This window comes from Sebastes fasciatus, chromosome 22 (assembly GCF_043250625.1).
Source record: "Sebastes fasciatus isolate fSebFas1 chromosome 22, fSebFas1.pri, whole genome shotgun sequence".
NCBI classification, from domain to species: domain Eukaryota; kingdom Metazoa; phylum Chordata; class Actinopteri; order Perciformes; family Sebastidae; genus Sebastes; species Sebastes fasciatus.
In genome coordinates, this window is record NC_133816.1 from 20970674 (window position 1) to 20982679 (window position 12006).

Genomic DNA, 12006 nt, shown 5'->3' on the forward strand with positions numbered 1-12006 from the left:
GCCACTGGAGAGGAGCTAAAAAGCCGCAGGTTGCTGACCCCTGAACTAGACTAACTAGTAGAAAGGCAGCTCTCTTTTGTTCCCTTTGGAGATCATAAAGCTTTATTAACTGGTGTTTATATAATAATCAAAGAAGAAAATGAGGTCTCCTCCTGTGGCCTACTGGTTATCTCTGTCATACCGAAATGTCCACAACAAATAATATGCATTAAAGCAGCATAAAAAGGAAAGAGCACATAGAGGAATAATGAGGCCATGATGTCAGTATGAGGCACATTACTGTTTATGACCCAGGCGGATGAACTAAATTACTTTTTTAATCAATGTGACAGCGGTCCTATCAGCAGCGTGGACCTGAGCCGAGGCATTGATTACACCGACGGGGACATATCTCCCTGTCAATACATCACCTCACACAAGGTCCCACTGGTGGACGCCCAAGGCTCCGTTATTAAAAGCATTGGAGAGGGAGCTGTGGTGCATTGAAATGATGTTATACATTCACCTGCACATCATGATATAATATAATTACAACAAGGAACATATACTGACATATAGGAGGCATTTTTTTGACAGATAACATATAGTAAACTGCTGTTATTCCTCACTTCCTAATGGGAAACATGACAGATGAAGTTCTAAAACTGTGTTATAAATCATGTTATAAATGAATACAATAAAAGTAGTGCCGTCAATCGATTAAAATGGTTAACCATGATTACTTGCATGATTGTAAATTAATTGCACATTTTATATCTGTTCAAAATGTACCTTAAAAAGGAGATAGTGAAGTATTTAATACTCTTATCAACATCGGAGTGGGCAAAAATGTGTGTATATATTTATTATTGGAAATCAATTAAAAACACAAAACAATGACAGATATTGTACAGAAACCATCACAGGTACTGCATTTAGCGTGAAATAATATGCTAATCTTTGTTGTTGTGCATCATTTCTCATGCAGATTACCATCTAATAGACATTTGTATATTTATTACATGCATGCAATAAATACAATTTTAGTTTTTTTAACTGTGTAAAATGGGTACAGGAAATTTATTTATTTTATAAATATTTTTTAAGTATGTCTAATGGCATTTTTATCCACTTTTTTTGTTTTATTTTATCAATTTTGTGTTTGCTAGCTTTTTTAAATATTTCTATTAAACATTGTTTTTTGTTATTTAATTTCTTTTTATGTTATTACTCAATTTGAAACCATCATTACTTGTGTAGATATGTTATTATACATTATTTTGTTATTTTGTCATCCATAATTTGTTTGTATTTCAAAGCATGTATATGTATCTTTTCCTATGCAAAATATTAAATTAACGAATCTGTATGTATGTTTTATTTTATTAACTTTGGGTTTGCTGACTTTCTTATTATTTCTTTTCATAATTCCCCATATAGATATATTATTATAGGTTATTTTGGGCAGTTGGTAGAGAGTGAAAACATTCTACTGTAATATGACTTTTAGGGATTGTAATATGAAGATGATAGTAGTAGTAGTGACAAGCTGGATGTTATTTATAGTTCACTGTTTTATCCTTTAGTTTATTTTAGTAGGTCTGATGGCATTTTTATCCACTTCCCAAAAAAAAAAAAAAAAAAAAAAAAAGCCAGAGATGCTCCTTGGAAGTCTGTGCACGTCCCTTTGATACTGACACACACATGCACACGCACATACACACATGCACGGATGCATGTGGAGGGGGAGGGCTGCAGTGATGAGCTCCAGTGACTCCAGTACTGGAGGACTTGACGTAGAGGACTGGGAGGAGGAGGAGGAGGAGGAGGAAGAGGAGGAGGTGCTTAGACCGGTTCGTGTCGAGCAGCCAGTGCATCACCGACAGAAGAGAGCCGGTGCTTTCCGTCTGTCTCTCATTCATCACCGGAACTGTGCAGCTTCATCCTCCTCCTGCAGCCTGCTATCCTCCAGCCTGTCTCCTCCGAGCACCAAGGACTCCAGCACCGGCCCTCATCCGCGGTAAGACCCGCAGAGCAGCCTGGCTGGCCGGTTAGATAACACGGATCCTATAGAGAGAGGTTGTGTATCTGTGAAGGAAAATTACCAGCCTGCAGCAGCATCATCCTCTCTGCATGGTGCATGGGGGGCTCTGTGTGCACACTAGGCCCAGCTGGGTACATGGTGACGTATAGAGGTTTATTATGGTATTGTTTGGTGTGTTTTTAATCTGCAACATGTTTGTTATGTAATAATGTTTAAAATGTGTTTTTTTTTCATCTAATGTTTGATGACAGCTGTAGTGACCTTGTGGGATTATTTCACATCTTCCTGTGTGCTCGGGTTTATTATCACGGTGATGACGACACAACACTGCTCAATGTGGAGCTGTAATATCCTCAGAGAGCATCGTTATGTTGCTATAGGAGGCTGAGCATCAGCTGAGCAGCTTCTCCACTACATTTAGTTGCTTTATTTACATGCTGAATGACTTATATCCAAGCACATCATCTGGTAAACACAACATATTTTGTGGAGAAACTCAGTTTTTACAGATCTGTAGATTAAATCAACTGATCGATTAGTCGACTAATGAGAATTTCTTCCCCAGATTTTACACTATTTTCATATAATGTTTGGGTTTTTGGATTGTTGGCTGCACGATTATGGGCAAATCAATGTTGTGATCATGAATATTCATTGATTTTAGGGACAACATATTTTGTATTGCTTTGACTTCCAGGTTGTGCAACATTCCTGCTAAATTTGTACTAATCTTTTTGTCGTTTTGGTCTCGGTCGACTAAAATTTCTTTAGTCAATTAGTCGACTAATCGGTTGTTTCGGTCCTAGTCGACTAAGATGTCTTTAGTCGACTAAGATGTCTTTAGTCAGTTAGTCGACTAATCGGTCGTTTTGGTCTTATTATAGATAGTCTATAGTGACCTTGTGGGATTATTTAAACTCTTTCACATCTTCCTGTGTGTGTGCTCGGGTTTCCTCAGAGAGCATCATTATGTTGCTATAGGAGGCCAGCTGAGCAGCTTCTTTACTACATTTAGTCAGGTTTTATTTAAAGCTGAATGACTTGTTTCCAAGCACATCATCTCTGGTAAAAACACAAAGATTTTACAGATCTGTAGATTAAATCAATTGATCGATTAGTCGACTATACTGAGAATTTCTTCCCTAGATTTTACTATTTTTATATATAATTGGAAATGTTTGGGTTTTTGGCTTGTTTGGCTGCACGATTATGGGCTAAATGATAATCAGGATTATTTTGATCAATGTTGTGATCACGAATATTCATTGATTTTAGGGACGAAATATTTTGTATTGATTTGACGTCCATGTTGTGCAACATTCCTGCTAAATTTGTACAAATATTTTTGTTGTTTTGGTCGTAGTAAACTAAGATTTCTTTAGTCGACGAAGATTTCTTTAGTCGTATAGTCGACCAGTCGGTCGTTTTGGTCGTAGTCGACTAAGATTTCTTGAGTCAATTAGTCGACTAACAGGTTGTTTTGGTCTTAGTCGACTAAGATTTCTTTAGTCGACTAAGAGTTTCTTTGGTCGAGGACAGTCCTGAAAATAAGACTGGTCCTTCTCATGCACAGTACATCTCATCTTTCTTTTCCCCAAAAAATTAAATCAACAGAGCACTGCTTTCACTTTCACTTTGTTTTACATTCCTGCTAATTAACAAAACATTGCATCAAAACAGGACATTTGAGTGAATTTTAAACATCACAATCAATCATGTTCATTTAATGTGGGAAGCCAAAATTATGTTCACGATTAATATTTAATTAAACCTAACTAAGTAGTTTGGTGGCTAATCCTAACCAAGTCCAATTCATGTTTATGTACACGAATCAAATAGATTACATTTTGTCATTTACTTCCCACTTTTAAACTGTCAATACAGTCAGACACTTAATAGAACAACAGGATGTCTACAGCAGCAGCATTGGCACTTATATTTTAGTGTCATTGATCCTTACGGACTCTGACCTCCAGGGATTTATTATAATGTACTCTGCTTCTTTGCTGTAATTTCAAATAAAGACAAGTTTAGAAAGCGGTCTATATATATTTTTAGGCACTGCTGACCGTTGAGTGCTGCTGATCAGAGGCAGACCGGGTGGAAAACAAGGTCATCTTTGTGTAGCAGATCTCTATTGATGATAACACCCAATGCCATCCTCGATAAGACAAAATGAAAAGTCTATGGCCCAGTGGGGCTCGTTACACATCATAAATGAAATGTAACTGGAAGGATGACAAATGGAAAGACAATTTATCTTTTGTTAGATCTGCAGGCTTCCACTAGCAGAGCCATAAATGCCAGGATGTGTTGCCAAATATAGAGTGAAACTGTCCTTCTTTAGGATATCTAAAACTCTCTAAGGTGTGCATCGTCACCCTGAGCTAAATTTAATTTAGACAACAAGGTGAAGATGAGGATGCATTCTGCAGCCAGCTACAGACACCAGGGTTTCAATTCTACTAGTTACTACTAGTGCTGGGAAGATACTCCTATCTCCTGATTCGATACTATCACGATACTTGGGCGCCGATTCGATATGTATTGCAGTTTTTGTTAAATTTTTTAACACTAGACCATGAGAAAAAGTTAAATCATACACTTCTAAGGACTTTTACTTTGAAAAATATCTAAATCAATACATTCAAATGTTTGATTTTCAGCATGTATGTAGTCAGAGATGTCCTGAAGTCTAATATATCAGTCATTGTCAGGCAATATTTATAAAAAAAATTACAGTAACCCCAAAATCAAAGACATTTTCCTCACAGATTAGTGGTATTTTCTTTTTAATTTATAAGGGACATGTCATGTTTTATACTTCTGGTGAATATAATCCAATCAATCTAATTTCTTTTCTTATTCTGTTCTTACTAAGGATGTCAATCAATTAAAATAGTTAATCGCAATTAATTGCACATTTCTTTATCTGTTCAAAATGTACCTTAAAGGGAGATTTGTCAAGTATTTAATCCTCTTATCAACATGGGAGTGGACAAATATGCTGCTTTATGCAAATATATGTATATATTTATTATTGTAAATCAATGAACAACACAAAACAATGACAGATATTGTCCAGAAACCCTCACAGGTACTGCATTTAGCATAAAACAATATGCTCAAATCATAACATGGCAAACTGCAGCCCAACAGGCAACAACAGCTGTCAGTGTGTCAGTGTGCTGACTTGACTATGACTTGCCCCAAACTGCATGTGATTATCATAAAGTGGACATGTCTGTAAAGTGGAGACTCGTGGGTACCCATAGAACCATTTTCATTCATTGAAATGGCCATGACAGCAACATTTTTGGAGCGTTATTTAACCTCCTTCTTGACAAGCTAGTATGACATGGTTGGTACCGATGGATTCTTTAGGTTTTCTAGTTTCATATGATACCAGGATCTTCACTATAACTTTAAAGCTGAGCCCGCTACAACCTAAAAATCACAAGTTGCATTAATGTGTTAAAGAAATTAATGGTTTTAAAATGAATTTTGTAGGGCTGTCAAAGTTAGCGCGATAATAAAGCGTTAATGCAAATTAATTTTGCTGGACTGCTGGACTCCGATTATCTTGGAGCAGATCTCAACGATACTATTGAGACTATTCCTGTCTTTCACAGACAACCCGTTAAACCAACAAATAAAGGTAAAAGTTAAAAGACTTTTATTAAATGGCTGATAAAAATACTTAAGATAGTGTTACAAAGGAGTGAAGCTTCCACAGCAGGTGTATTCTTTGTTGACAATCAACTCACATTTTAGTTGGGAGTCAAACAAGGTTCCCAGATACTTATAATTATCAGCAATTTCAACGTCCATGTCATGCGTAGTGCTAGCTTTGGGTTTATCGTTGTTTGTCCTGAAATTAACTCATCAGTTTCTCTCCACTCAAAGTGATTAGACGCAGGAATGTTTCGCCCGTGCAGCTTTACCACTTATACTAAGTAGATATTTAAGACTCGTGTGTAAGTGACAGGCATGTCGCCTATCCCATTACTTTTACTGCAACACTATCACTCGCGTCAAAGAGCTCTTGCTTGGGTAATGGAGCTACGAGAAGCTAGAGGTCAACAGGTCAACTATTGTAGGTGTCAGAGCTCTGAAGAGGCTGTAGTCCAGCGCATCCATGGTATCTTCTATTGACATAACACGTAGGGATGCACCGATCCAACTTTTTCAGTCCCGATAGTGATACCTGGGCTTCGGGTATCGGCCGATATCGAGTATCGATCTGATACCAGTGTTTAATTAATAATCTGTATGTCTCACTGTGTGGAAGTGACTGGGATCATTCTTTAATGTGTAAGGCAACACCACTGCTTTACTAATAAATAAATACATAGGTATACATTTCAGGGCTGTCCCGAATACCTTTTTTAGGCTTTGAAGCGTCGGTGAGAAATATTCGAAGGTATTCGAAGCTTTGGAATAATAACAATTATTGTTGAATATATTCCTTATTTCATGGGTTATTTTGGGATTTAGACATTATTATTACATACTTATTTATATTATTAATTATATAATATATATATAATATAAAAACTGAAATATTTTAATACAAAAACTGAAATATTCAGCTTCAGTCCATATTTGTTGGCATTTAGCCTTTCAAAAACAACATTTTCACTGCGGTCAAAACACAGTTTGCTCTCCCCCGCTTGACGCACACAAAGGGAGGCATGAACTGACGAGTTATCTGCATTAAAGAAAGTTGATTTAATAAAAATAAATACTTAAAGGTGCGGTGTGTAGGATTTGGCGGCATCTAGTGGTGAAGTTGCAGATTGCAACCAAAGGAAAATTCTCCTGTGCGCCAAGCGTGTAGGAGAACTATGGTTAATTCTAAGGAAACACAATGATTATTATTTTCAGGTACATTAAACAAAACATACTTATAAATATAATATCCAGAAATAGATCCCGCTAAATGCGACCATTTGGAGGTCGTTTAAAACGGCAATGGCCAAAGCTTTGAAGCATTCGGGTCACCCCTAATAAATTCACTAAAATCGTTATTTATTATTAAAATAATAAATCGTGCACCAGCAACTTGTTAAAAAAATCTTCAAAATTAAAATTCAAGTGTTAATTTAATGCAGCAACAAATTTCTCAAAACTTAAACAGGAATTAAAATTTCAGTATATAATGTATATATATACATATATGTATATATATCAGTATCGATGTATCCCTAATGACACACAGCAATTGTCAGATACTCATCGGAAGAATAAGTACGCTGCATGTACATACAACATCCCCTCTGATTTAGCATTTCTTAAATAATATTTAGACTATATTTGTGCATATTTTAGCCATTTCTCAGCATCAGTTGCTATGCATTCCGGGAAAAATTCTTCCCTTCTCACTTGATTTGACTATGCATGTGGAAATGCTCCATTTGGCGGGCCATCTGGACTGTAGATAACCACTACCCCATCATCCCGAACAGAAATGGGACACACCACCCACACTACATGAGAGAGCACAAAATGGAGGGATAGAGGGGCCGATCGCTTGTGATGGATCATTCTTAGTGGACATGACATGTTGTGACATTCATGCACAGGTATTATTAGGAGCCCTTTGTTGCACGAATACTTGGTTTTTGTTTGCATTTAGGTCTTTAGATGCAATGGCAGCAATCACGCACAAGCTCTAGACTTAAAGCTGCATTCACTGATTGTTTGGCCACTTAGAGGCAGCATCTGACATATTATTGCCTTCTAAAGTTGATATGGTAAATGTGTTAGACATTTTTCTATTAACTAGGGCTGTAACAAATGTCATTAGGGTTCGAGAACCGACAACATCGGGCGGCGAAGGTTTGTTATTTTATAATTTTTTTGTTATTTTAAGGGTCTCTGTGGAAAAATGGTTCGCTAACGCCCCCTACAAAGTTGGAAAAATTGAGCCCCTCGTTCAGGTTTGACCTACATGTATGAAATTTGGTATGCAGATGTAACATGTGGAGACGCACAAAAAAGCCTCTTGGAGGTATACCCAAAACCCAACAGGAAGTCAGCCATTTTGAATTCAATGTGCCATTTTCGTCCAATTTTAGCGTTTCACAGGCCGTGTACTTTAACAAACACCTCCTGGAGAATTCATTTGATTGACTTCAAATTTGGTCAGGACCATCTGAAGACCTTTGTGATCAAAACTTTTCAAGCATTTGAGTTTTAATGCAACAGTGGTGACGTGGCGTAACAGCAGCGCGTTTCGCCATAAAACAGGAAGTTGTTGTGACTTTTGTCAAATCTGCTCCAAATTTCCCATCCGTGATGGCGGTCCAGGCCTGAGGGTATTTACATGCCAATATAGACTCATAGCCCCGCCCCTAAACTTGAGCCGCGCCCTCTTTCATAACTCATGAACCGTTTGTCGCAGACTCTCGTGGGAGGCGTAATTACACTCAGCAGAATTCCTGTTTTATTGTGCCAGTCGCGTCAGCCTTTAGCTCCTGTTTTATTGTGCCGGTCGCATCGGCCTTAATCCCACCAGTACTCCCGACGTGCGTGGATGTGCGAGGGATCATTGCAGCTTGCAGCTTTAATTTTTTTTTTACATTTGAAGGTTCGGTTGAGGTTTTCGAGTGAAGCTTTGAACGTGTGTTGTCATATTTTATGACGTCATCACCCTAAAAAAAAAAACAATCCTCGACCAAAATCCTGAATTTTAATTAAGTGATTCATCGGATTAAATGAGTTAAAGGAGCAATGTGTAGCATTTAGGGGGATCTATTTCCTAATATTATATTTATATAAGTATGTTTTGTTTAATGAATAATCACCTGAAAAAATAATAATCATTGTGTTTTCGTTACTTTAGAATTAACCTTTTATATTTATATACGGAGCGGGTCCTCTTAAATAGTGATGGGATTGAGGTGTTGTTTTCAAAGTCATCATCATCATCATCATCATACTCGTACTATCTAATCCCTCTGTCCTTTGCACAGTGACTCATGAATGAAATGCTTTCTGTTGTCATGCAATGCATACAGCTGCTGGAGGGAGGGAGATGGAGAGAGATGGGAGAGAGAGAGAGAAAGAGAGAGAGAGAGAGAGAGAGAGAGAGGATGTGATCTGATGTCTTCTGACAGTTTGGTATTTGAATTGAAAGCGTGGAGGCATTATTGTCTTAATCATGGAAGGGAGAGAAAAAATAGGAAAGCACAACATGGCCATCCTATTATTTCCTATACTCACCCGGTCCGGTCCCTCTGTCTCCCCCTCTCCCCGTGCAAACAGGGGCAGGACGGCGAGCAGTGGACGTCCACTCACACAGGGGACAGGGGGGACGCGGTTCTGTACATTTCCACGCCGGGGGTTTCATTTGTTTCGTGTGTTGTCATGCAAGATCTAAAGTCTGGTGTTTTTGAGCTCGTTGAAATTTGACAATCTGACTTCCATGATCCGTCGTCACATGTGGTCATGTGACCTCTTGCATGGCAGCTCCTGTGTGTATTCAGGTTTCCGCTACCTTGGTGTGACTATTGCTTAGCTGTGATGTCTTGCTGCAAACGGTCTCCTGATAAACTCAGGATATATAGTTTAACATTTCGCACTTACAGTAGGTGATGAAAATGATAAATCCCTGCTGATCTACAAAGCATGTCATTTTATCTATTTTTAAATCTATTAATTTTAATAGTACTAGTTTGATTTAAGAATAAATGGTTGTAGATTTTCATCTACAGACCCTACTGTAGTAAATCCTTTGACAAGACCTGGAAGCCCTTTATTGAATATCTCAATAAGATGCCCCCTCATTTATTTATTTATTTACTAGTATTTTTTTCTGCTCTCCACTAATGTCTAATGATGGATATTTTATTTTATTTTACTTAATTTTTTTATTTATTTATTTATCTATTTTCATTAGTATTTTTTCTGCTCTCCACTAGTGTCTGATGAATGTACCTATTTTCCTCTCGCTTGATTTTAATTTTACAAGATACTGTCCCCCCTTCCTAATTTTATTTTACTTTATTTATTTATTTTTATTTTTTTAATTATTTATTTACTTATTTATTCATTTATTTATTTTTATTAGTATTTTTTTTCCTCTCCACTAATGTCTGATGAATGTAGCTATTTTCCTCTCGCTTGATTTTTTATTTTTACAAGATACCGCCCCCCCCCATTCCTAATTTAATTTAATTTTACATTATTTTACAAGATGCCGCCCCCTCCGTATTTTATTTATTAATTTATTTACATATTTATTTATTTATATTAGTATTTTTTCTGTCTGATTTTTATAACAAGATGCCGCCCCCCCTTCCTAAATTAATTTTATTTATTAAATACAATTTTTAAAAAATAAAAAAAGAAAGAAAGAAAAAGTTGACTAGAGAAAGAAGCAGTACAGGAAGTAAACAGAGCTACGTTGCTACGGTAAATCACAGGAAAAGTGTTTTGAACTTATGAAGATGTCGAAAACACACTTTCAACGTCTTAAGTGGCCAGATATTAACTCGTCAAGACGCAATCACCTGGTTGGTTTGCAAAGACAATCTTGCGTGATGACACACAACAACCCGGTTTTGGCCAGTTGACTGTAAGGTTGTGCCTCTCGTTTGTCATGTGACTAACTGTGGACATCCATTTCGAGGTGTTGCATTGTGGGTTGTCTGTAGCCTAATATTGTTGTCAGGGTAGTGAGTTTCTTCAAGTCTGTTTACGGTGCGTCTTTCCGAGTTTGTCAGCCCTAAAAGTGTTGACTTAGCCCAGTTTAACGTGCAGGTTTCTGATGGCCCTTTCATCAAACTGCCAAGAACTGTTTAGAAAACCACTGACCGTCATGATGACACAGTCTGACAGATGCTGACAAATGCTAACAGCCAGAGAAAATCACTTTAAGAGCCTGACAGCAGAGTCTGTTAGTACGTGACTGATGGATCAGTTACACAAATGAGTGATTTATGTGCTGCTTTATTGGGAAAGGAAGAGAAGAGGTTCCAAGGATGAGGACCTCTGTGATGGAGGAACCTGCCAAAATCAAAAATAAATTAATACATTAATAAATGACCCAATAAATAAATAAACAAGTCATTAAATGTAGCAAAAATAATATTAAAAATAAATGTAGCCATTAATTAATTAATAAAATGTGACATAAATTGATATTTCTGTTTTAATTTGCTTCTTTATTTATTTATATATTCCCTTATTTATTTAGTCTTTAATTTAATTTAATTTGATTTAACTTTGCTGTTTATTTATTTATTTGTTTATTATTTTTGCAATACATTTTGATTTATTTTATATTTATTTTTAAATGTGTGCATTTATTTCTGTATTTTATTTATTTCTGTATGGTTTTCCCTTTCACCCCATATTTATTTCCCCAAACTTATTTATTTCTGTATTCTTTTCTTTACACATTTGTTTTATTTATTTATTCATTATTTATTTTATTTTGGCAGGTTCCGTTTTAATTTGATTTAATTTTACATTTTATTTATTTATGTATTTATGTTTATTAATTCTTTATTAATATTTATTTTGCATTTATTTTTTATTTACATATTTATTTTGCATTTATTTATTTAATATTTATTTTTAAATGTGTGCATTTCTGCATTTATTTATTTCTGCATGCTTTTCCCTTCGCATTTCACCCCCTATTTATTTCCCCAAACTTATTTATTTATGTATTCTTTTCTTTATACATTTCTTTACACTTTTGTTTTATGTACTTTATTTATTTATCAAGTTATCTTTTATTTTTTTTGTTTTGGCAGGTTCTGTGCTCCATATGTGAGGGCTCAGATCCCGTAATCATGACATCGTTATGTCTCACAAATGATGGTGGGATTGCGGATGTACGAGTCTTTCAAGGCTCTCACATGCTCATGCATGGGTTTGCACTAAGAGCGTGGCGTTTGATCAGTGACGCACTGATCAAAGTGCCCCCCCCCCCCCCCCCCCTGCAGAGCAACTTGGGAAATAATACAAAT

At 36.4% G+C, this 12006-nt stretch overlaps 1 protein-coding gene and 1 long non-coding RNA gene across 3 annotated transcripts in view; one reads left to right on the forward strand and one right to left on the reverse strand.

The window, feature by feature from the left end:
- Positions 1–829: 829 nt before the first annotated feature.
- The window catches only part of LOC141761029 (uncharacterized), a 70345-nt gene continuing 59168 nt past the window's right edge, over positions 830–12006 (reverse strand). Inside the window, exon 4 of one of the 2 annotated variants that reach the window (XR_012592508.1) lies at positions 830–2046. This is a non-coding gene — a long non-coding RNA (uncharacterized LOC141761029). Of the gene's footprint in view, positions 2047–10962; positions 11036–12006 lie in introns of those variants that run through there. The other variant, XR_012592506.1, reaches the window with a different exon arrangement.
- Positions 1704–12006, forward strand: part of nat16 (N-acetyltransferase 16) — a 28075-nt gene continuing 17772 nt past the window's right edge. The window contains exon 1 of the mRNA XM_074624210.1: positions 1704–1999. Coding sequence (XP_074480311.1) covers positions 1704–1999 — 296 coding nt within the window. The remainder of the gene's footprint in view (positions 2000–12006) is intronic.